Source organism: Oryx dammah, unplaced genomic scaffold (assembly GCF_014754425.2).
Source record: "Oryx dammah isolate SB20612 unplaced genomic scaffold, SCBI_Odam_1.1 HiC_scaffold_19, whole genome shotgun sequence".
Classification (NCBI taxonomy): Eukaryota; Metazoa; Chordata; class Mammalia; order Artiodactyla; family Bovidae; genus Oryx; species Oryx dammah.
The window spans coordinates 40,065,832-40,090,292 of NW_024070203.1; the positions used below are offsets into that span (position 1 = coordinate 40,065,832).

Sequence of the window (24,461 nt, forward strand, 5' to 3'; positions counted from 1 at the left end):
CTTTTCCAATGAGTCAGTTGTTTGCACCAGGTGGCCAAAGTATTGAAGATTCAGCTTCAGCTTCAGTATCAGTCATCTATAGACTGCCATCTATAGACTGTCATAAATAACATTTAAGTACAATTCCTACTAGCCTTTTGTCTAGAAATATACATAGCTTAGATCATGAACTCCTTATTGCCAAATTCAGACTTAATTTGAAGAAAGTAGGGAAAACCACTAGACCATTCAGGTATGACCTAAATCAAATCCCTTATGATTATACAGTGGAAGTGAGAAATAGATTTAAGGGACTAGATCTGATAGAGTGCCTGATGAACTATGGATGGAGGTTTGTGACATTGTACAGGAGACAGGGATCAAGATCATGCCCGTGGAAAAGAAACGCAAACAAGCAAAATGGCTGTCTGAGGAGGCCTTACAAATAGCTGTGAAAAGAAGAGAAGCGAAAAGCAAAGGAGAAAAGGAAAGATACAAGCATCTGAATGCAAAGTTCCAAAGAATAGCAAGAAGAGATAAGAAAGCCTTCCTCACCAATCAATGCAAAGAAATAGAGGAAAACCACAGAATGGGAAAGACTAGAGATCTCTTCAAGAAAATCAGAGACACCAAGGGAACATTTCATGCAAAGATGGGCTTGATAAAGGAGAGAAATTGTATGGACCTAACCGAAGCAGAAGATATTAAGAAGAGGTGGCAAGAATACACAGAAGAACTGTACAAAAAAGATCTTCATGACCAAGATAATCACGATGCTGTGATCATTCACCTAGAGCCAGACATTCTGGAATGTGAAGTCAAGTGGGCCTTAGAAAGCATCACTATGAACAAAGCTAGTGGAGGTGATAGAATTTCAGTTGAGCTGTTTCAAATCCTGAAAGATGATGCTGTGAAAGTGCTGCACTCCATATGCCAGCAAATTTGGAAAACTCAGCAGTGGCCACAGGACCGGAAAAGATCAGTTTTCATTCCAATCCCAAAGAAAGGCAATGCCAAAGAATGCTCAAACTACCACACAATTGCACTCATCTCACACGCTAGTAAAGTAATGCTCAAAATTCTCTAAGCCAGGCTTCAGCAATACGTGAACCGTGAACTTCCAGATGTTCAAGCTGGTTTTAGAAAAGGCAGAGGAACCAGAGATCAAATTGCCAGCATCTGCTGGATCATTGAAAAAGCAAGAGGTTTCCAGAAAAACATCTATTTCTGCTTTATTGACTATGCCAAAGCCTTTGACCATGTGGATCACAATCAACTGTGGAAAATTCTGAGAGACATGGGAATACCAGATCACCTGACCTGCCTCTTGAGAAACCTATATGCAGGTCAGGAAGCAACAGTTAGAACTGGACATGGAACAACAGACTGGTTCCAAATAGGAAAAGGAGTATATCAAGGCTGTATACTGTCACCCTGTTTATTTAACTTCTATGCAGAGTACATCATGAGAAAGGCTGGGCTGGAAGAAGCACAAGCTGGAATCAAGATTGCCGGGAGAAATATCAATAACCTCAGATATGCAGAAGACACCACCCTTATGGCAGAAAGTGAAGAGGAACTAAAAAGCCTCTTGATGAAAGTGAAAGTGGAGAGTGAAAAAGGTGGCTTAAAGCTCAACTTTCAGAAAACGAAGATCATGGCAGCTGGTCCCATCACTTTATGGGAAATAGAGGGGGAAACAGTAGAAATAGTGTCAGACTTTAATTTGGGGGACTCCAAAATCACTGCAGATGGTGACTGCAGCCATGAAATTAAAAGACGCTTACTCCTTGGAAGAAAAGTTATGACCAACCTAGATAGCATATTCAAAAGCAGAGACATTACTTTGCCTACAAAGGTCCGTCTAGTCAAGGCTATGGTTTTTCCTGTGGTCACGTATGGATGTGAGAGTTGACTGTGAAGAAAGCTGAGCACCAAAGAATTGATGGTTTTGAACTGTGGTGTTGGAGAAGACTCTTGAGAGTCCTTTGGACTGCAAGGAGATCCAACCAGTCCATTCTGAAGGAGATCAGCCCTGGGATTTCTTTGGAGGGAATGATGCTAAAGCTGAAACTCCAGTACTTTGGCCACCTCATGCGAAGAGTTGACTCATTGGAAAAGACTCTGATGCTGCGAGGGATTGAAGGCAGGAGGAGAAGGGGACGACAGAGGATGAGATGGCTGGATGGCATCACTGACTCCATGGACGTGGGTCTGAGTGAACTCTAGGAGTTGGTGATGGACAGGGAGGCCTGGCGTGCTACGATTCATGGGGTCGCAAAGAGTTGGACACGACTGAGCAACTGAACTGAACTCATACATAGTTTTACTATAGCTCTTTCTTCAGTCACTATTCTGTTGTGAGCATTTTTTCAAACAGCAGTTTTTTTAATGGTTACATATTGTATTCAGCGAAATACACTATAAATTATGTCACCATTCGTGACATTGTTAAACGTTGAACAGACTGATAAATTAGAAGTTTACTAGATTCCCAAGGTTCTTAGATAGCAGATACCAAAATGAACTGGGAGACAAACTGCTCTGTAGTAATATCAATATCATTATGTGAAAACTGGCTCCTGACTTGAAATGCTTTATTTTCATCTAGGCTGTAACAGGGTCAAAAGTGGAGATGACTTCATCCTTAAGCAAGTCAGTCTTCAGTGGGGTCCCCCGAGAACTGGTGTGACTGACATTCCTGTGGTTAGCAGAACCTAGTAGACTGGTATCTGACTCTTGACTGGAGAACACTGGGCAGAGACCTGCAGGTTAGCTGCTCTTGGGCTAGGAAGAGGGGAGAGTGGCTGTTTCCATTGTGAATTTGCGAGGGTAACAGACAAGTGCTTCCCAAAGGCAAGATCTTGGCTGCACCTGTGAGAAAGAGCTGGCCTGGAACTGTGTTAGATTCTGTCCACGGGGCGGGGGGGCCACTTGGGGACGCTGATCCCCCAAAAATCTGTGTGGAATAGACCATGTCATGTGCTGAGCTGTGTCTAAACAGATCACTGAAAACAAAACCAGGAACTGAGGGGACAAAGTTCATCTGGAAGAGAATGCATCATTCATATCAGGAGTTTCTCAACCTGGAATGTGTCTGTACCCCTGGGGACATTTGGCAATGTCTGAGGATTTTTCATGGTCGCAACTGGGTTAAAGGCCTGTGGTTAAAGGCTGGGTGTGCTGCTGAGCATCCTATGATGCATGGGACAACTGATGATTATTTGGCCCAAGTGTTAAATGCTAAGTTTGGAAGACCTTGGTGTGTATCATGTAGAGAAGGAAAGAGTCAGTAGGAAACATATGCCAAACCTACTCTGTGAATAGGCTGAACATACTGAACACTTTCAACTGGTGAATGATCTTATATGTAAATTGTTGTTGTTGTTTAGTTGCTCAGTCGTGTCTGACTCTTTTGCTACCCCATGGACTGTAGTTTGCCAGGCTCCTCTGTCCATGGGATTTCCCCGGCAAGAATACTGAAGTAGGTTACTATTTCCTTCTCCAGGGGATCTTCCTGACCCAGGGATCAAACCCGAATCTCCTGCTTGCAGGAAGATTCTTTACCATTAAGCCACCAGGGAAGCCCTCATTATCTCTATAAAACTGCTATAAAACAATGAGTGGGAATTCCCTGGAGGCATGATGGTTAGAATCCTGGGCTTTCACTGTCATGGCCTGGGTTCAGCCCCTGGTTGGGAACTGAGATCCTGCAAGGCAATATTTCAGAAATAAATTTATCATAGAAAAAAGTTAATATATGTAAAGAATGCCTTGAATAGAAGGGTTCTAGAAGTTAATCAAATGGAGCCTTTATTTCTGTGTCCCACTATGACTTTATAACATGTCCATTAGAAATTCTTCCTCTGCTCCTGGAAGATTTTTTTTTTTTCTCATTTCCAGTTAATAACATTTCTGTGATCACTTAATGTCACCAAAATATTCTCAATTTAGAAACTACAATGTTTAGTCTATACAATCAAAGCTTTGAGTGGTATTTTACATTAAATGATATTTTCTAATGGCTGAGTAGCAAAGAATCCACCTGCAAATTCAGGGGATGCTGGTTTGATCCCTGGATTGGGAAGATCCCCTGGAGGAGGAAATGCAACCTACTCCAGTATTCTTGCCTGGGAAATCCCAGGCACAGAGGAGCCTGGCGGGCTACAGTCCATGGGGTTGTAAACAGGCAACGACTGGGCAACTAACATTTTCGCATTCACCTCCTTAGTATTACATTACAGTAGCACCAGAGAAGCAGTGAGGTGACCTGTTTTTGTTAATTGGTAATGACACAATTAAGAAATTGATTGGAGAAAACAAAGAGCACTTGCAATTCCAAAATAAGACAGAAGTTTGAGAACTACTGATTAAAGGAGAAAAAAAGTCATGATTAATTTCACTGTAGCACCACCTAGTGGAACTTTAGAAGGAATCAATAGGTTTTTTTCCGTCAGTCTTGTTCAGTAGCTAAATCGGGGGTTGGACTCTGTGACCATGGATTGCAGCAAGTCAGGCTCCCTTATCCTTCACTGTCTCTAGAGTTTGCTCAAATTCATATCCGTTGAGTTGGTGACGTTATCCAACCATCCAGTCCTCTGCCATCAGTCATGGGGACAAGGAAAAACATAAAGTGAACTAGGTTTCATCGAAAAGTATGCACGTGTGCTCAGTCGTGGCCGATTATTTGTGACCTCATGGACTGTAGCCTGCCAGGCTACTCTGTCCATGAAGTTTTCCAGGCAAGAATACTGGAGTGGGTTGCCATTTCCTTCTCCAGGGGAACTTCCTGACTCAGAAGTTGAACCCTATGTCCTCCATTGACAGGCAGATTCTTTATCACTGAGCCACCAGGGAAGCCCTTAGATTCTCTTTAGAATTCTTAAAAAAAAAAAAAAAAATTCTTTCTATATGTTAAAAGCATATATAATTGAGAGTAATAGACCCTGTAATTTCACTCCATGTAGTAACATGGTAACATGGCTACAGAAATTTCAGTCTGCAAAATGAGGAAACACTTTGAGGATTCTAAGCTTTATTCAGTCACTAAAATAATCTGCAGTATAAGACAGAGACTAGAAAATTAATTACAACTACTATTGCAAAGCTAAGATTTGCCATAAAATACACTGAGTCAAAAAGTGGATGAAATGAAGTTTCTTCATTATTTTTTCTTAATTTTTCCACTAAATTCCAAATGGAGTTGGGGAAATTCTGATTCTCCTGACACTTTTTCTTTAACAGGGTCTATCATTTTCTTCTGTATCCCTAGGGTGTCCTCTAGGGTTGTCAAGCCAAATTCCATTTCCTAGATATGAGTGTACCTTTCACTTCTGCACTCATGTACCTAAAAGCATGCCATCTTTGGTGTTTTTCTGTATTTATCTGTTGCTCCCTTGGATTTTCCTTGGCTGGATTATTGTGCTAATGGATTCCTGGCTAATTGATTTGTGTGTGCATTTGCTAAGTCGCTTCAGTCACGTCCAACTCTTTGCAACCCCGTGGGCTATAGGCTGCCAGGTTCCTCAGTTCATGGGATTCTCCAGGAAAGAATCCTGGAGTGGGTTGCCGTTTTCTTCTCCAGGGGATCTTCCTGACCCAAGGACTGAACCTGTGTCTTGCGTTTCCTGCTTGGCAGACAGATTCTGTACTACTGCACCATCTGCGGAGCCCTCCTCTAATCACGAGGAATTATCACTTCATTCATGTTGTGTTTGTGTTAATAAAACTGTGACTCATGGGAATCTAGTGTGCTATAGGAATTTTTTGCACGGTGCTAAGTCATTTCAGTTGTGTCTGACTCTTTTTGAACCTTTGCACTGTAGCCCACCAGGCTCCTCTTTCCATGGGATCCTTCAGACAAGATACTGTAGTGGGTCACCATGCCCTCCTCCAGGGGATCTTCCCGACCCAGGGATTAAACCCTCATCTCTTATGTCTCCTGCACTGGCAGGTGGGTTCTTTACCACTAGCACCACCTGGGAAGCCCAGCTGGTTTCAGTTCAGTTCAGTCGCTCAGTTGTGTCTGACTCTTTGCGACCCCATGTATCGCAGCATGCCAGGCCTCCCTGTCCATCACCAACTTCCGGAGTTCACTCAGACTCACGTCCCTCGAGTCAGTGATGCCATCCAGCCATCTCATCCTCTGTCGTCCCTTTCTCCTCCTGCCTGCAATCCCTCCCAGCATCAGAGTCTTTTCCAATGAGTCAACTCTTCGCATGAGGTGGCCAAAGTACTGGAGTTTCAGCTTTAGCATCATTCCTTCCAAAGAAATCCCAGGGCTGATCTCCTTCAGAATGGACTGGTTGGATCTCCTTGCAGTCCAAGGGACTCTCAAGAGTCTTCTCCAACACCACAGTTCAAAACCATCAATTCTTCGGCGCTCAGCTTTCCTCACAGTCCAACTCTGATATCCATACATGACCACTGGAAAAACCATAGCCTTGACTAGACGGACCTTTGTTGGCAAAGTAATGTCTCTGCTTTTGAATATGCTGTCTAGGTTGGTCATAACTTTTCTTCCAAGGAGTAAGCGTCTTTTAATTTCATGGCTGCAGTCACCATCTGCAGTGATTTTGGAGCCCCAAAATAAAGTCTGACACTGTTTCCCCATCTATTTCCCATGAAGTGATGGGACCGGATGCCATGATCTTCGTTTTCTGAATGTTGAGCTTTAAGCCAACTTTTTCACTCTCCTCTTTCAAGAGGCTTTTGAGTTCCTCTTCACTTTCTGCCATTAGGGTGGTGTCTTCTGCATATCTGAGGTTATTGACATTTCTCCTGGCAATCTTGATTCCAGCTTGTGCTTCTTCCAGCCCAGCCTTTCTCATGATGTATTCTGCATAGAAGTTAAATAAGCAGCTGGTTTAGAAGGATTATATTTCACTTTTTTTTCATTTTCAGAAATGAGATCTATTATTTCAATTTTAAAAGACTATCTTTTTCACTTGATATTGTCATTGTTAACTCCTCCAATTGTCAGCTCTTCTTTTCACATTTTTGGATCAGCTGTTAAGTCACATAAGCCTACTGTGCTCCAGCCAGGCTCCCTGCCTCTTTTGCCCTCTCAGGTTCTCACTTCCGTGAGCCAGAGCACAGAGTCACAGCTTCAAAGTACATTCTAAGCACATTCAGGTCTAAATTTGTACAGGAAAAGAACCACTTCTCCAAAGAAGCAACATAATCATGGCTAAAGTCTATCCTGATAATCTATATTAAATTATTAATTACATTTCACAATTCTTAAATGGTTTGTGTGGTTGAGAGTTTTTCAATTTGATTTAGGTGTCTTCTTTGGTGAATCACTGGCATTGAGTTGATCATTTTTCTATTGGAAATGTATTTTTCTTTTTATTTATTTGTACATTCTCATTATCTATTATGAATATCTATTAGGGATATTCATCTATTTCCCCCCTAATCTATGACTTTTTTTAATAAAAGAGGAGAAAAAAACCATAACTGGATGTACAAATATTATTTCAAATTTAACCTTTGCAACTATGCTCAACATTTTCCTGTTACAAACCAGCATCCTTTTAATATGTTCCTAAGTCTATCCATAATACCATCTTTCTCCTAATCTCCAAAGCTAGAATCCCCTAAAGCACCTTTAACTCTTCTCTCTATAAAGCTCCTTATACCCCAACCTATCACCAGGTTCTGTCATTTCACTGCATGACAACCCACTCCAGTATGCTTGTCTGGAGAATCCCATGGACAGAGGAGCCTGTGGGCTATAGTCCATGGGGTCACACAAAGTCTGACAACACCACTGAAGTGACTGAGCATGTGTGCACCTGTGCTTTTAAACCTAAAAGGCCAGGAAGAAAATCCTTTAATCATCCCTCTGCGCACTGAACACCACATTGTAGCTACATCCCATCCCTGTGCACAAACAGAACCAAAGTGCTGCTTAATACGGAAGAAGGACAAAGAAGATAAATGGAAAGGTTGGGAAACAGGAGAAAGGGTTGGATGAATGCTGATAAATATTGTGGAATCAGTGTTCTGCTTACATTCACAAGTAAAACCTTGACTCCTGAATGGAATATTTATGATGAGTCACTAAAGGGGAATTCAGGATGATTTGTATATTCTTTTTTTTTGTACTTGAATTATTTTTGACACGTACATTCGACTTTATTTATGGCTGTACTGGGTCTTCATTGCTGTGTGCAGGCTTCCTTTAGTTTCAGGGACTGGGGGCTACTCTCTAGCTGTGGTGCACGGGCTTCTCACTGCGGTGGCTTCTCTTGTAGCAGAGCATGGGCTTTGGGGTGCGTGGGCTTCAGTTAGTTTTGGCACAGGGGCTCTCAGTAGTTTCGGCTCCCGGGCTCTAGAGCATAGACTCAATAGTTGTGGTGCACAGGTTTAGTTGCTCCAAGGCATATGGGATCTTCCAGATCAGGGATTGAACCCACATCCCCTGCATTGGCAGGTGGATTCTTATCTGCTGCACCACCAAGGAAGTCCTATTTGCATATTCTTTATCTGAGACTGAGGTAAAGTGCAATTAGCAGGCTGTTGGATACAATATCCCCCTGCATCTCAGAGAGAATTACCTTTTGCCAGAGTCCCTTCTTCCCTGGTAACTCGGTGGTAAAGAATCCACCTGCAATGCAAGAGTCGCGGGTTCAATCTCTGGGTCGAGAAGATCCCCTGAAGAAAGAAATGGTTATCCACTCCAGTATTCTTGCCTGGGAAATCCCACGGACAGAAGTGGTCCGTGGAGTTGCAAAGAGTCAGAAATGATTTATCAACGAAACAACAAGAGTCCCTGCTTGGCCCCAGTGCTGGAAAAATGTTTCTCAACAACTCTGTGACATGAGTGTGATGATTCCACTTTTAAAATGAGGAAACTGAGCATGTTTTAACCTTAGTTCACACAGCTATTAGGTGGGTCGGCAAGAATTTGAAGCCAGATACATATGACTGAAAAATCCATGTGTTCTATTTTTTGTTGCCTCTCATACAATTTTGGACTCATGAATAGAATTGGTCTAAGAGAGAATTTCATTCTTTTCAAGAGATTGAACCTGGTCCACAGCAATGGAATTCTAACCACTAGACCACTAGGAACTACCCAAAAAAATTAAAACAATTAAGTTAAATCTAATTTCCTCACAGGCTAGGAAGTTATGTTCAACTTTCTATAACCCCACCACCACTTATAACCAACTACAAATGACACTTTGTACTACAAATGAATTTACACATTGATGGTGGTGGTTTAGTTGTTACATCATGTCAGATTCTTGTGACCCCATGGACTGTAGCTCACCAGACTCCTCTATTCATGGGGTTCTCCAGGCAAGAATACTGGAGTGGGGTGCCATTTCCTGACCCAGGGATCGAACCCACATCTCCTGAGTTGCAGGCAGATTTTTTACCACTGAGTTGCCAGAGAAGTCCCATCTGCACATTACTTTCTAATATATTTCACTAACATAACTCACTTATACGAGAACCACAGGACTCATATAAAATTTTGAGTAATTCAGCATCTCAGCCTGTACCTATGAAAAGAGAAAGGAACACTTACTTATAACTTACATTGTGTCAATCACTATGCTTATCACTTTGTTATTCATGAATTCTGTATTTGCAAATATACTTCTTAAATCAATATTCGAACACTTTAGTTATGGTAGAGATATACAAGGGCAGACTAGGGGAAAATCTGAGCTGCTGAAGGAGGTACAAGTCTTGACTGAGGTCTGATATGGCTACACACTGCCTTGTTTCAGCTCTAATACTATATGTGTGTGTTAGTCGCCCAGTCATGTCTAACTTTGTGAGACCCCATGGTTTGTAGCCTGCCAGGCTCCTCTGTCCATGGAATTCTCCAGGCAAGAATACTGGAGTGGGTTACCATTTCCTTCTCCAACTCATACTGTACCTACATCATTTTCATAGTCTATATCAAATGCCAATTATCACATTTTTATGCATTCTGTTGCTGATTTCTCTGTTTAAAATGCCCCCCATGTGTAGTGCTGAAATGCTATCTGGTGTCCACAAGTGCAAGAAGGCTGTGACGTGCCCTGTAGAGAAAACACGTGTTTTAGGTAAGCTCTGTTTGGGCATGAGTTCCAGTGCTCTTGGCCCAGAGCTCAAAGTTAATGAATCAGTAATATATATGAAATAAAGTATCCTTAAAGCAAAAACATAAACAAAACAAGGTTATGTTCTGATTGAGAAACATGCTGGGATGAGAGGCTTGCCAGGAACTTAACCCTGTAACTCCCCCAGAGAAATGGCTCAGTATTTGCTAATTCAGTTTCCCAGAGATTTTATAGAACCCAACTATCCAGAATGATGGGGCTTCCTTAGATGGCTCAGTGGTAAAGAATCTGCCTGCCAGTACAGGAGCCTCAGGAGATGTGGGTTCAATCCCTGGGTCGGGAAGATCCCCTTGAGCAGGACATGTCAACCCACTCCAGTATTCTTGCCTGGGAAATCTCATGGACAGAGGAGCCAGGTGGGCTACAGTTCATGGGGTCACAAAGAGTTGAACATGACTAAGCGACAGGTCTCACATTGAGAATGATGAGAACTGACTGCAACAACAGCAAAAATAAGGTAATTTTTCTTTTAAATTTTCATCATGGAAAATTTCAACTGTGTAAGAGAGACCATATTAAAAAGACCTATGACCTAGCCTCAATAACAGCTGATCCAGTCAGTTTCGTCCTTCTTTCTCTCTAGCTGGATTAAATACAAATCTCAAGACATAACATTTCATCCTTAACTATTTTTTTTAAATGGTAAGGAAAACTTTGTTTAAGACTATTGTGGTAAGTGTCAAAACTATTGAAATAGGAGAGATGAGTTCAGCTCTCATTAAGGACAACTGGGGCTTTACAGACAACAAACAGGTTATGTGTGTGAGAGGTGGGTGGGGGTTGTGCATGGAAAATTACTAAGAGAAGACATCAAGCATAGGGAGAAGTTTTTCCAAACTTATTTCAAGAGCTTTCTTACTGAAAGGCAGGCTAGGGTGATCAAATATCAACGATGGGAGATGAGAAATCTGATTAGACATTGAAAGTGATCACACATTAAGAGTGGGAAAAATCCTAAGCTAACTCAGCTCATCCTTAACTATTTTATAGGTTTTAAAATTATAAGAGTAGAAAATCTAGAAAGCAGAAAGTTACAAAGAAGGAAATAACCATGTAAATTGATACTGAGTTCACATTTTGATTGATTTCTTCTGTCTTCTTACACAGAGTAAATTGAAAGATGGGAACCATACTGAACAGATTCTCCCTTTTCATGGAATAGTAAGCCAGTTTGCCATATCTTTAGTCTTCAAAAATAAACAGTACTTTTTATACATCATCTCATTTAATAAGAGGTATGCCATTTTTTCCATGTTTATCTTTTTGAAAGGTATGATTCCTTATTTAAAATCACACTTCTTATCTTGTTATAAGTGTACCTTCACACACACTGTCAGAAATAATCCAGAAGACATAGTACGCTCTCTACTCAGGTTCCCCCACTGGGAACTTCTTGCAGAAGTATAGAGCAATGTCACAACTAGGAGAATGACATCTCTCTAGTCAAGACAGAACTTTCCATCACCAGGAGGATCCCTTCTGTTGATTTTTTACAACTGTACCCACTTTCCTTTTGTCATCAAATCTTCCTTAACCCTCTGCTGCTGCTGCTAAGTCGCTTCAGTCGTGTCCGACTCTGTGCGACCCCATAGACGGCAGCCCACCAGGCTCCCCTGTCCCTGGGATTCTCCAGGCAAGAACACTGGAGTGGGTTGCCATTTCCTTCTCCAATGCATAAAAGTGAAAAGTGAAAGTGAAGTCCTCAGTCGTGTCCGACTCTTAGCAACCCATGGACTGCAGCCCACCAGGCTCCTCCATCCATGAGATTTTCCAGGCAAGAGTACTGGAGTGGGGTGCCATTGCCTTCTCTGCCTTAACCCTCAGGGAATCACTAATCTGTCTTTCTTCTATAATTTTGTCATTTCAAGACTATTAAATATATATAGCATCATCGGCTCAATGGACATGAGTTTGAGCAAACTCCAGGAGATAGTGAACGACAGGGAGGCTTGCTGTGCTGCAGTCCATGGGGTCACAAAGAGTCGGACACGACTGAGTGACTGAACAACATATATATACGGAATCACACAGTATATAAGCTTTCAGGACCGGCTTTTTTCACTCATCCCAAGAGTCAAGTTGTTTTCTATGTCAGCTCTTTTTTCCTTTCCCTTTTATCACTGACTAGTATTCCAGTATAGATGTAGCACAGAATGTTTTCCCGTTCATCCACTGAAAGATACCTAGGGTTTTTGTAGTTTTTAGCTATTATAAATGAAGCTGCTATAAAAACATGTGTATAGATGTTTGTGTGAACACAGAAATGTATTATGTCCTCTTGTGGCTGTAACAAATTGTGTTGTGTCCAACTCTTCACGACCCATGGACTGTAGCCCACCAGGCTCCTCCATCCGTGGGATTTCCCAGGCAAGAATACTGGAGTGGGTTGCCATTTCCTCCTCCATGGGATCACCTAGACCCTGGGATTGAAACCGTGTCCCCCGCATTGGCAGGTGGATTCTTTGCCACTGAGCCACCTGGGAAGCCCAAATCTCTTCAAGCTTAATCTAAAAAACCCTTAAACATATTATTTTGCAGTTATGGAGATCAGAATTCTGAGTTCCTTCTGGAAGTTCCAGGGGTGAATCTGATCTTGGCCTTCTCTTTCCGGAGCTAGCCAGCATATCTATGCTCATAGCTACATTTCAAGTGCTGCTTCCAGCAACACAAGATCTTCCAACTCTGGCGCTCCTTGTTGTTTCGTCACTAACTCATGTCCAAATCTTTTGTGACCCCATGGACTATCGCCTCTCTCTTATAAGGGCCCTTCTGATTTTATTGGACCCACTTGAATCATCCGCAATAATCTTTCCATCTCAACATCGCTAACTTAATCACAACTACAAAGACCCTTTTGCCAAGTAAAGTATCATATTCACAAATTCTGGGGACTAGATTTAGTCAAAATACAGCAAAGCCATTATTTAGTCAACCACAAGTTTTCATTTCTTTGGGGTAGGTGCTCAAGAATGTAACTATCATTGATGATCACACACTTAGCTTTATAAGAAACTGTTAAACTGTTTTCCATAAGGATTGTACTAGTTACAGTCTCACCAGTGATGTAAGGGTGATGCAGTTCTCCACTACAACTTTGCAAGCCATTTGGTCACCTTTTTTAGCCATTCTGATAGATGTGCAGTGATATCTCACTGTGATTTCAATTTGCATTTTTTTAGTGGTAAAAGACACTGAACATCTTTTCAAATGCTTGTCATCTGTATGCCCCTTTTGGTGAAACAGCTGTCCATGTCTTATCTGCTTTATTTTTAAAGCAAATAACTAGAAGTGCTTCAGAAACTCTCACTAAGGCTGATAACAGAATGTATGGGTTCTTTGGGTAGGTTTTTGACCTGGATCTTTGAGGAAACTTAGATGTAGTGGTTCTAAAACTTAGTGTGCTTCACAATCACCTGAGCTTCATAAAATACAACTTGCTAGGACCCACCTCCAGTGTCTGATTTTCTAACTATGGGGTGGAACCCTGGAGAACTGGCATTTTGTAACAAACTCCCAGGTACCACTGATGCTTTTATCCCAGGATCATACTTTGATGAGCTTTAGGGAGACTTTAGGGCTTCTTGATGTTTTCTTTTGCCATTTCCTTGTCACAGTAAGTTTCCTTATAGTAAACATTACAATGAATGAAATACTTCTGCTCCAAAGTGAAGTGCTTGGGGAGAAAAAAAAAAGAGGACAGAGGTAAGGCAAAAGCACACAGAAATCAATCTGATCTCCCAGGGGCCGAAGACTGGAACAATTTGAGCAACTAAATTAATTATGAAAGCACTGGATAAATATCCATGAGTCCCTAGTGAAAGAAATACGAGAGAAAGGTCAGATCTTCCTTGTACAGGAATTCCAAATACTCCAGGAGGGGAGCTTTAATTCCCTTCTCCTTGAGTATGGGCTGGATTTAACGACTCACCTCACAAGACTAGAGTACAGAAAGTGGAAAATACTAATTTTGCCATGGAAAACCTGGCAGACACAGCTTTAGCCCAAATAACCAGGATTAACATGATCAGTGACAAGTCATACTGATGTCACAAGCCCTGATATAATGACATAAGGAAGGCACTGCACTTGTGGTATCATTTCCCTAAATCCATAACCCCAACCTTGTTGTTAGGTCACTAAGTTGTGTCCAACTCTTTTGTGACCCCATGGACTGTAGCCAGCCAGGCTCCTCTGTCCATCAGTTTTTCCAGGCAAGAATACTGGAGTGGGTTGCCATTTCCTTCTCCAGGGTATCTTCCAGCCCAGGGATCAAACCCACGTCTCCTACTTCAGCAGGTGGATCCTTTACCGATGAACCACCAACCCCCACCTAATGTGTGAGAAAACATCAGAACAACTAAATTTGAGGTTCATTCTAAAAACATCTGCCCTATACACTTCAAAAAAATGTCAAGGCCATGAGACTAGACCAAGAAACTCACAAACTGGGGGGAGATAAATAAGAAAAAGAATATCAGTGAAAAAAAAAACAGGAAATCCAGGTGGTCTGTAGCCAAAGTACTATAACAATGTCAATTTCCTGGTTTAGATAAATGTAGTAACTGGTTAAGTAATATGTGTCTATTACGGGAAGCTGGATGAAGGATAGATAGAAATTCTTTGCGACACTTCTGTTAATCTACGATTATTTCAAAATAAAGACGTTCCCCATTCTAGAGTTTCTGACTTAGTATATATGGTGGGTACCAAGAATTTTCATTTAAGTTCCCCAGAGATGCTATTAGCCTAGGGAAACACTCTGGAATACACCATTTTAGGGAAACCTTTGGACCACTTGTTTTCTGCTCTTTCTTGCCACTATAAATTTCTTTGCTTGGAAAATTCCACGGACAGAGGAGCCTAGTGGGCTACTGTCGGTGAGTTCCTAGATAGTCGGACACGACTTAGTGGCTGAGCAGGTGCACACATGAGAATGAAACAAAGTTGCTGACCTTCCTGTTTCAAAGCAGGTTTTAATTGTTGGCGGGGGGCGGGGGGGGGGGGGCGGGGGGGAGGGGGTTCAGTGTTCTCCTCAGAGATTACTTTCACCGGGCTGAGAGGTTAAAGCGTCTGCCTCCAATGCGGGAGACCTGGGTTCGATCCCTGGGTCGGGAAGATCCCCTCGAGAAGGAAATGGTAATCCACTTCAGTATTCTTGCCTGGAGAATCCCAAGGACGGAGAAGCCTAGTAGGTTACAGTCCACGGGGTCTCAAAGAGTCGGACACGACTGAGCGACTTCACCTTCACCTTCCCTCCAAAAATGCATTAATCAACCCTCAAATTGAATTTTCCGTGCTTGGTTCCTTTATACTATGTTACTTAAAGATAACAAAAAGCCTTAGAAATTGTCTTAAATACTGGGAAAAATTCAAATAGTTTAAATGCTGCTGGGTACGAAGTGAATCTGGGCAATTACTACGCATACAAGGTTCATTACAATTTGTCTCTCACTATCCATTCTCTTTCTGATCTTTGAGCACATGGTCAATCAGAATGTGTCAAAAACATAACTTCCCAGCTGGGAAGCTCAGCTGACCTAAAAACGCCTCTAGGCGATTTATATGAAACACTGGACTCCCAAGACAGGATTCACGTCTGTTATTCAGTGCTTCTAAAATATTGTTGCATTGGTAAACACAAAGTTAATCTCTTATCCGACGGTTTTGAGGTAAAGATTTGGCCATTTAAGTTATTCCTTTATATACCGTCAACATTCACACGCGTTAGGCAAGTAGTCTTTGCCTTCAATGAAAAGACGTAATTTTAACTAAACATTCAAAATGTTGCAAATCAGTTCCTTTGGTTTTGCAGAAGAGTAACTTTCTCGGTTTCTCTTGAACCTTGAAACGTCTGTCCTTTTAGGATTGAAAAAGCGTTCTGCAACCATGCTTACCTTTCCCAAAGTAACTTTATTCATTCATCAAAATCATCGGTAGGGGAGGGCACGGTCTGAACTCAGGGAACGGCAGAATATGAGTTATTCCTGCCATGCTCCTGGGGCTTGGCGAGAACGAACATTCGCCCGTGCACCCGCTATGTGCTGTTAAGTGTCGGCGCCCAGAGCTCTAACACAGCCACTAGCGCTGCATATACTGGGCCAGCAACTCGGTCCTGGGGACGGCTGACTGCCCCCCGCCGGCCTCGGCTTTGGGGGCGGCCTCGGCTCGGCTGCGGCGTTCCTACCTGCCAACCCTCACTTCGCGCCGGCCCCGCTCTAGAATCCCGGGCAACTCCGCAAGCCTCCCAGATTAACTTCCTGTTCAGAATGCACCGGAGTCCGACTCCCGACCCATTCCCGGATGCCGCCCCCCGACGCGCGCCCAGCGGCCTCAGCCAGACAGAAGGAAGGCACAGACGCGCCGCTGGAAGTTGGCGCTCGCAGCCTCCCTAGCGCGCTCCCACCGCGGCGCCTGCGTCAAGGGGCCGACCGCGCGGGCCCGTCTCCGATGACGTGGCAAGGCGGGGGCGGAGCCAAGGTCGGCGGCGGGAGGGTGGGGGAGGAAGAGCGAGGTGAGCGCGGACGTCAGAGTGGAGAGCGGAAGGTCAGGGAGGCTCGGAGCGGAAGTGAGACCAGGGAGTCTGTCCGCCATTGTGGACCCGAGAAGCGAAGCGCGAGAGGGGAAGAGGAGCGTGCAAGCGGAAGAGACGAGCCCCTTCCACCAACTCCCGAGAGCGAGGCCGTCTTTCTGGCTTCTCAGCGAGCGGCGGCGGCAGGAAGAGCCTCTCGGCCGAGGGCGGCAGCCAACTGCTGTGAGTGCACAGGGAGAGGCCCAGGCGGCGGCGGCGGCGGCGGCGGTAGCAGCAGCAGCAGCAGCAGCTCTCGGGTTGCGGTGAAGAATGTCAGCCACTAGCGTGGATCAGGTGAGGGAGCAGAGGCCGCAGGCTTGGCGAAGGCCCGAGCCGCGGAGCTCCACCCTCGCTTGGGGCTTCGGCTCCTCCCTGTCGCCGCCGCTGCCCGGCCCGTAACGGTGCCCGGGACGCAAGTTGCTGCGGTCTCGCAGCCTGGGCTGGGGCGTGCGCCGTGGCCCCGGAGCCTGCGGCCCGGGCGGGCGGCCGCGGGGCCGCGGAGGGTGCGGGCAGGACTGCGCTCCGGGGCCTTCGGACGCGTCCCGAGGGCGGCAGACGCGGGGCTGAGAGCGAGCGAGCCCGGGGAGACGGCTTCCGAGTGGCGGGTGGGAGGTTTCAGGACCGGGATTGTGGGGAGATCGGTGGCGACGGAGAATGTGGTGGGGTTCACTCCTACGCGGATTGTTTAAAATAACTTGTCTCCGGTAACGTCTCGGGTTAACACACTTTTCCTCTCTTCCCTTTTTTTTCCCTTATTACTACACCTTTCATCTTGCTACACAGAGACCTAAGGGGCAAGGAAATAAAGGTGAGTTCGGATATTTTTTTATCTTCTCATTGTTAGTTTGATGATACTTTTAAACTACGTGAAGACCTTTTTGTTGTTGTTTTGGGGTTTTTTTTTTTTTGGAAATGCAGAATTAGAAAAACAGTTCATCACAGCTAAGGCAGCCAAATGCTGTCTGAAAGTTTGGTAGTTCCTTGCTTTGAAGCCACTTTTATAGGAATCAAAAGGATACAAGTAACAGTTTTATTAGTTGTACTTCATTTAAGGAGGTATTGGTTATGAATTGTAGTGACATTTATTTAATTTTATAGTTTGTTTTATGTAAGTTTTGCAGATGCAACAAATGCATGTAGATAGGTGGGCATTTTTCCTCGACATGTCTGGTTTACATTGAAACATGGGACCCACATAATTATTCTGTTACATTAGTGAAAATTGTATTATTAATCACTGGTTCTGTTGAAGTCAGTTACACTGAGGCAGTAGCCTGTTAGAGATCAAAACTGAGCAGGCATGTCATCTTGCTATGTAGCCCTGAAAGGTTTAACTCAATATGGTATTTTAGAAATGACTGAGAAGGAAATAATTTGTGAGGTTCCTGCCAGGATTACGTAGTTTACTCTTTAGTTAGAAGGGCAAAAAGTAACATGGAAAGTCGAGCATTTAAAAAAATGAGTGTATCTTTTATTTATTAATATGGAACAATACAGTCAGCTGACTGAAACATGACATTAATCATGTGACATTTATAAGTGTAGAACAATAACTGCTTTCTTGGGACAGTGCCAATTAAATAACATTGCAGTGAACTATGTATTTGTTACATTTTATAATAGGGCTTGAAATTAGACTAAACAATTAAGTGTCCTGTTTTTTATTTCTATTGTAAAGTATTACCTATAAAGTAAGATCTGCAGAGCCTTTTAGATGTAAATTCAATGTTATTTTTAGTGCCCTTTATATTCTTAGGGTTTTTATTAGCTATGTCAATACATTTGAAAAGATTGGATTCTGTATACACAGTTTAGTTAGAGTTGTACAATTTCTTGACAATTTTTGCATGCTAGATAATGACACTGTATTAGGTAATAAATCCATGGCTTCATTTTGATTAAAGATATATATAAACAGCAATTTTAATTTTTAGGCTAATTTTAATTTTAGAATTGTTTTCTGTGTTGTAAGCATAAAGCTCACAATTTGATGTTGATTTATGTGAGTTTAAAATAAAGATTGGTTTCTAAATTTAAAGAGAGTGATCCATTAAATTTCTTTCATGCTGGTCTGCCCATTAGAAAGTATATAGCCTTGGACATATGTGAAATCTGTGGTCATTATTGCCTAGCATAAATTATTTTATCCTAGATCTGTGGGGAGGTGGCACTTTGCAAGGCTATTTGAAATGCTAAGTGTTTTGGGTTACCTGCTTTAAGGTAAGTGTGCAAGTTCTATGAAGTACTTGTCTGACAAAATAGAGTATCTCCAGCATTGTAAACCATTACTATAAGTATGATTTGTGACATAGTCATTTAACTTAGGTGTGTTCTTATGATATGTTTGATATTAGAGATATAAATTTTCTATAAACAAAATTATGTATTGACTACAGATATTTTAGGTTATTAAAATTATTTTCACCCATCAGTATCACCTCAGTTAGATATATTTAGACACGCATACAAAGTATTTATTCGTATAAATGTTTATTCGAAGAAATTTTCTTTCTTTCTTACTATTCAGTGTACAGTTTTACCCATGGATACAGTAGACTAGGATTCCTAGGAGACCTGTGTTCTAATACTGCCTATGGCCACTGGCTTGCCAGCTAATCTTGAGCACATTACACCTCTTGGTCAGAATTTCCCCTCTCCCTGTAAAATGTAATAATTCTGGCCTTGAATCCTGTTGTATGTTTTGAGGGTTGTTGTAGTTAAAATAACCCACCATTTCATTATATTTGCTGCCTCACCTCATCTGTTGTTAAGGTGCAGGAAAGCTGTTGCCTAAGACATGGCAGGGGGAAAAATATCAACTGGCCTAAAGTATTCATAATGACTTAAGATGCTTCTGGGGCTTCCCTGGTGGTTCAGACAGTAAAGAATCTGCTTGTAGTGCAGGAGACAGAGGTTCGTTCCCTGGTCAGGAAGATTCCCCAGAGAAGGGAATGGCTACCATCTCCAATATTCTTGCCTGGAGAATTCCATGGACAGAGGAGCCTGGTGGGCTACAGTGCATAAGGTCGCAAAAGAGTCAGACACAACTGAGCCACTAACACATAAGATGCTGTAAATTGGTGGATACTCCAGGTACACAGATACACATATACATTAGTTGTATTTTTATCCCTCTGTGGGGAGAATTACAAGAAGGCAGCACCTCCAGCAAACTGATAACTATGAGTAACTGTGTGTTTGAAAAAAACTGCTCTGCCTTAGTTGACTTGGTTTTCATGCTAGTAAAATCGCTTTATATTTATTCTGTTTATTTTTATGAAGCAGAAAGACTTTCCTTGAACTAAGCCCCAGTATTCTAAAGATGAGTATGAAAGTTAAACTCAAAACTTAACAAACTTATGAAAAATGCGTATCTCAGAGGAACTATCTAAGTTTTGAAAAGCATACCCCTTTTTAGTTGATTTAGTATGATTTTAGGGACTGTGAATTTCCTTTCTTAATAGTCTTCAGTTGACAGCATCAGCCTAATTCCTGGCTATAATGTCTTGATTTTCTACCAAGTATTTTTCTGTATGTCCTTAAATGTACTGAAGGAGCAAAAATTTGCAAAGAATTCTGTATCAATCTCTTTGTAAGGAAAAAATGCTTTTGTAGCATAAATAACACTGTTAAGTTTACTTGTTTATAAGTTGGAATTCTTTTTAATTGCTAGGTTGTCACTATGTTAAGTATTAGAACGCTGTTATTCTTGGCCAGGGTAGTACTGCAGGATAGTAGAAATTTAAGGATAATTGTGTACCTATTGGCCCATAATTTAAGGCTGACTTAATATCATTTTATTTATTAACAAGCTGAATTTTTGCTTGCTGGAATAAAAGTGTATATATATTTTTAAAAAGTGTATTAAAATGTTTCCTTTCCTTGCAGGCACCACAGATAAAAAGTGTCAGATCCCAGGCTCCTTGTAGCCCCAGGCCTTGCTGCCTGCTTCCTCCTTTCCCTTAAGTTTAAAAATAGGCACATATTTGGAAAGGAATTTATGTTTTCCCTCCTTTCCTCCTGTACCCCTCTGAGCAGAGGGAAATGTTCATTGGTACCACAATTTTAAAACATTAGGCTAAATTTGACTGTTCTTTAGTGTTTCAGAAAAGCAATGGAAAATGCCTTGTATTTTGGCAATATCTTTTGTATCCTTTCCCCACCCTACCCCCTCTGGAAATGATTGCAAAGCACTTTACTGTTGTTATAGGCTTCATTTTATTAATCCTCAAAAGATCCCTATAAGGAGATAGAGGGTATATGGTATTGTCCCTGTTTTTATAGGTGGGGAAACATGATGCACAGATCTGTTGACTTTCCTAACTTGATGTAGTCAGGACCAGAGCAAAGAATCACCTGACTTCTAAGGCCCATGTTCTATCTTGATTTGACTCTGCTTCATAGAGCAGAGGAAACAGGCGAAGAATCATGTAAGTCATCTGTTCTTTTTTCCCTGAAGAACTTGTACAGACTATAGAATTGGCTGGGATTTCATTACTTTTTTAATGGCTTTCGGTCTCCGAGACATTAGACTGTCATTAAGGGATGTTCAAAACCTAGAGTCTTTAAGACAATTGAATTTCCTTAAGAAAGGTATGCTTCTGAGTCTCAAGGACCAGCTTCTTACTCAGATTCTAATTTGATGCAAATTGCTTATCAGTATGAGTGAAATACTTGAAACAAAACATTTTTATCCTTAGATTGACATAGTCCTTTAATAATCTTTTAGGACTTCTTAAGACATTTTAATGCATCATTTATAAAAGACTGGACTGTGTTTAGTGCTGTATTTTGTGTATGAGAATATTTTCTTAGTCTCAGCCTTGTAGAAGAGAAAGAACAGGAAATGAGTAAGAATAATAGCAGTATAATGTATATTTAGATTAATTTTAAGCAGGTACTTATAAAAAAACTTTTAGCAGTAGAGAATAAATTTCTGAGACTCTATAATGAGTATAAGTGATAGTTTTAACTTAATACTAGGTAGCTGTTTCAGATACTGTCAATAAGTACCAGTCAAGGAGTGTGGTGAAGAAATGTTTTTCAGGAGATTAATGGATCAGGCATAACTAGCTTTTTGATAAAGGAGTGGTAAAGAACAGATATATTAGAATCTCGGGCTGAAATGATTAGTCCACCAAAAATAACTTAAGGTAAAATTTTGTTTCTAGTAGTTGTTACATATGTAACTCCTGGGGAGCACATTCAGCTCAGCTCTAGCACTGATACAGTCCTTATCAAATACAGTTAAACCATCTCAGTAAGGCCAGGATTGTGGTGACCTTCAGGTTTCTCTTAGAGGCTTTGAGGGGCAGTGGAGAATTCACGAGAGGTCTACTTTGAAGGCTGCAGAGAGTAGTATTTTTTGAGTAATCATTGGTACCCAGGATGGCAAAACACAAGGTATTTTATCTAGCTTTGCCCTCATGTCTCTGTCAACTTGTATATTTCGTTTAGGTCCCTAAACTTGTTGGAATAATTAAGGAAAATAGAGATGCTATTATACAGGAACACACAACTTAAATCCATTGCTCCTAACCTTAATTTATAATATTTCATATTTAATGGTTATACTTCAAAATACACTATTTTCAGCAATAAATCTTCAGGTATTGAAGGGCTCTTTTTTGGTACCTAAGAGATTAGTCGTAAACTTAATGTGGTCCTGAAGTAATCTTTTAGTCCTATTTGGATCTTGTAATATTTTATGTAATAATAATATCCAAGATTATTAAATACTGTCATTGAATACTCAGATGAGATGAAGTAGGTACTATTAATAACCTCCTTGAACAGGGAAGTAGAGTTAGAGAGGCTAAGTTATGAACTTGAGATCTCCCAGCCTCTCAGGGTTGGATTTGGGACTCATACCCAGGGCCATTTTACCACCTTGAGTCTGTGCTTAAAAGTACCGACATAGTGTCCAGAACAGCAGGTTTATACAGAGCACTGATGGAAGTGATCTCTGAACAAACATGTCATTATAAATCAGCCTCTAACTGGTGTTTTCATATGTTGCAAGAATATTATGGTTATCTTCAGTGTTTTGGGGGAAGGAAATGGCAACCCACTCCAGTATTCTTGCCTGGAGAATCCCATGGATGGAGGAGCTTGGTGGGCTACAGTCCACAGGTTGCAAAGAGTTGGACACGACTGAGTGACTTCACTTCAGTGTCTTAGTTTTATTTGTACTTTCTTGTAAAAGTCTTCATTATTTATTGTTTAGGATTAAGGCCCTTTTTATTTAGGTTTTATATTGTGATACTACTTCAAGTGAATTCTTAGTCACTTTAACTGGAGATACTTAAGATACTTATTTTAACTTTGGTTACCAAACAAGGTTATTTATTTGTCTTCTATTGGACTGAATAGTTACAGTGATTTAGCAAAGGTAGAGCACATTCAGAAGTCTATCTTGTCAACAACACTGCCTGAAGTGGTTATTTTAGATTCAAATATAGCATTAGCAAACCCTTCCAACATTTAAATTTAACTGTTTGCTTACTACAGTGTTGAAATTGAGATGTTTATGTTACATTTTTAGTAGTGGGAAGTGTATATATATAGCTTGTGTTTATGTGATCTTAGGCTTACGTATACAAGATTTGTAAGTTTTCGGTGCCATGTAAATATTTATATCCAAAATTAAGTTCATCCTTAAGGGGGTTTTTTAATGAAAAGAACAAAGAACTCAGGATAATTTTTTCCAAGCTGACTTGAAAAATACTGAAAATGTTAGGTTATTCTATGAGTTTCATAAAGATAATTACAGTACATCTAATACAAACGTATTTTTTTAGTTTCAGTACAAAACGGTTCGATTCATCAAAAAGATGCTGTAAATGATGATGATTTTGAGCCATACTTAAGTAGCCAGACAAATCAGGTAAGTCTGACAGTCCCATGTTTAGGAAATGAAACAATGTTAATTGATTTTTAAAAATAGATGTTTTAATTGAATGAGACGAACCATATCATGTATTTATCTAGTGTGCCTACATACTAGTGAATAACAGTTGTGGGTTTATGACACAGGGCAGTTCTTTGGAAATTGTAGATGGCTAGAACTCTATTATGAAATGTAAAGATTTAAAGATGAGCTTTTGTATATATTGTGGTTAGACTGACTGCTGAATTTAATCTTTCAATGCTGCTGCCATGTCTTCATAGCCAAAGCAAATGACAAGGTTTAACTGGCTAGAAATTTTGGGGAGACGACAGTTTGTACCTGAAATTTTTGGTTATTATGTTTAACATTTTTATTTAACCTGATAATAAGGAATAGAATTAAAGATGATAAACACACTTGCCTTATATATTGTAAGCATAGAGAATTTTATCAAACTAAGTAACTAGTGGCTTTTGAGTTTCTTTGTTTGAATTTTTCACAAATAATCTTGTGAATTTATATACAGGAATAATTTAGACTTAAACATTGACCAAACCGAATGATATTCCTTAGTCTCTGTATTCCATTTCTGCATCTCTGTTAATAAAAATACCACTACTGGAAATAAATTTAACAAATAAGCTTTCATTATTAACCAGTTTTTTTAGAGACAATATTTTGGAATGAAACTACTTTTAATTTTCCTTATAAAAAGATGCATGAAAAAATGTGCCTTGAAATATTAACCTAGATTGTTTTTAAACTTAATAAAAGAACAAGGAACCAAATATTGTTATAGAACTTTGCAGTTGCAGAGAAAATTTCAACAAAAAGTAGTTCCCAATTTGTGGAATCTATGATTATTTTTAGGACTTTGGAGAACTATGGTTATGTTCAA

The 24,461-nt window shown here is 41.0% G+C and overlaps 1 protein-coding gene across 8 annotated transcripts in view; it reads left to right on the plus strand.

The window, feature by feature from the left end:
- The first annotated feature begins 16,606 nt into the window (after positions 1-16,606).
- Positions 16,607-24,461, plus strand: part of YTHDF3 (YTH N6-methyladenosine RNA binding protein 3) — a 32,874-nt gene continuing 25,019 nt past the window's right edge. For 4 of the 8 annotated variants that reach the window (XM_040261293.1, XM_040261288.1, XM_040261289.1 and 1 more), the window contains exons 1-4: positions 16,675-16,968; positions 17,458-17,482; positions 20,959-21,104; positions 23,475-23,560. In XM_040261293.1, coding sequence (XP_040117227.1) covers positions 21,047-21,104; positions 23,475-23,560 — 144 coding nt within the window. In that variant the 5' untranslated portion in view covers positions 16,675-16,968; positions 17,458-17,482; positions 20,959-21,046. Of the gene's footprint in view, positions 16,969-17,457; positions 17,483-20,958; positions 21,105-23,474; positions 23,561-24,461 lie in introns of all 8 variants that reach the window. The other 4 variants (XM_040261295.1, XM_040261290.1, XM_040261292.1 and 1 more) reach the window with 2 other exon arrangements.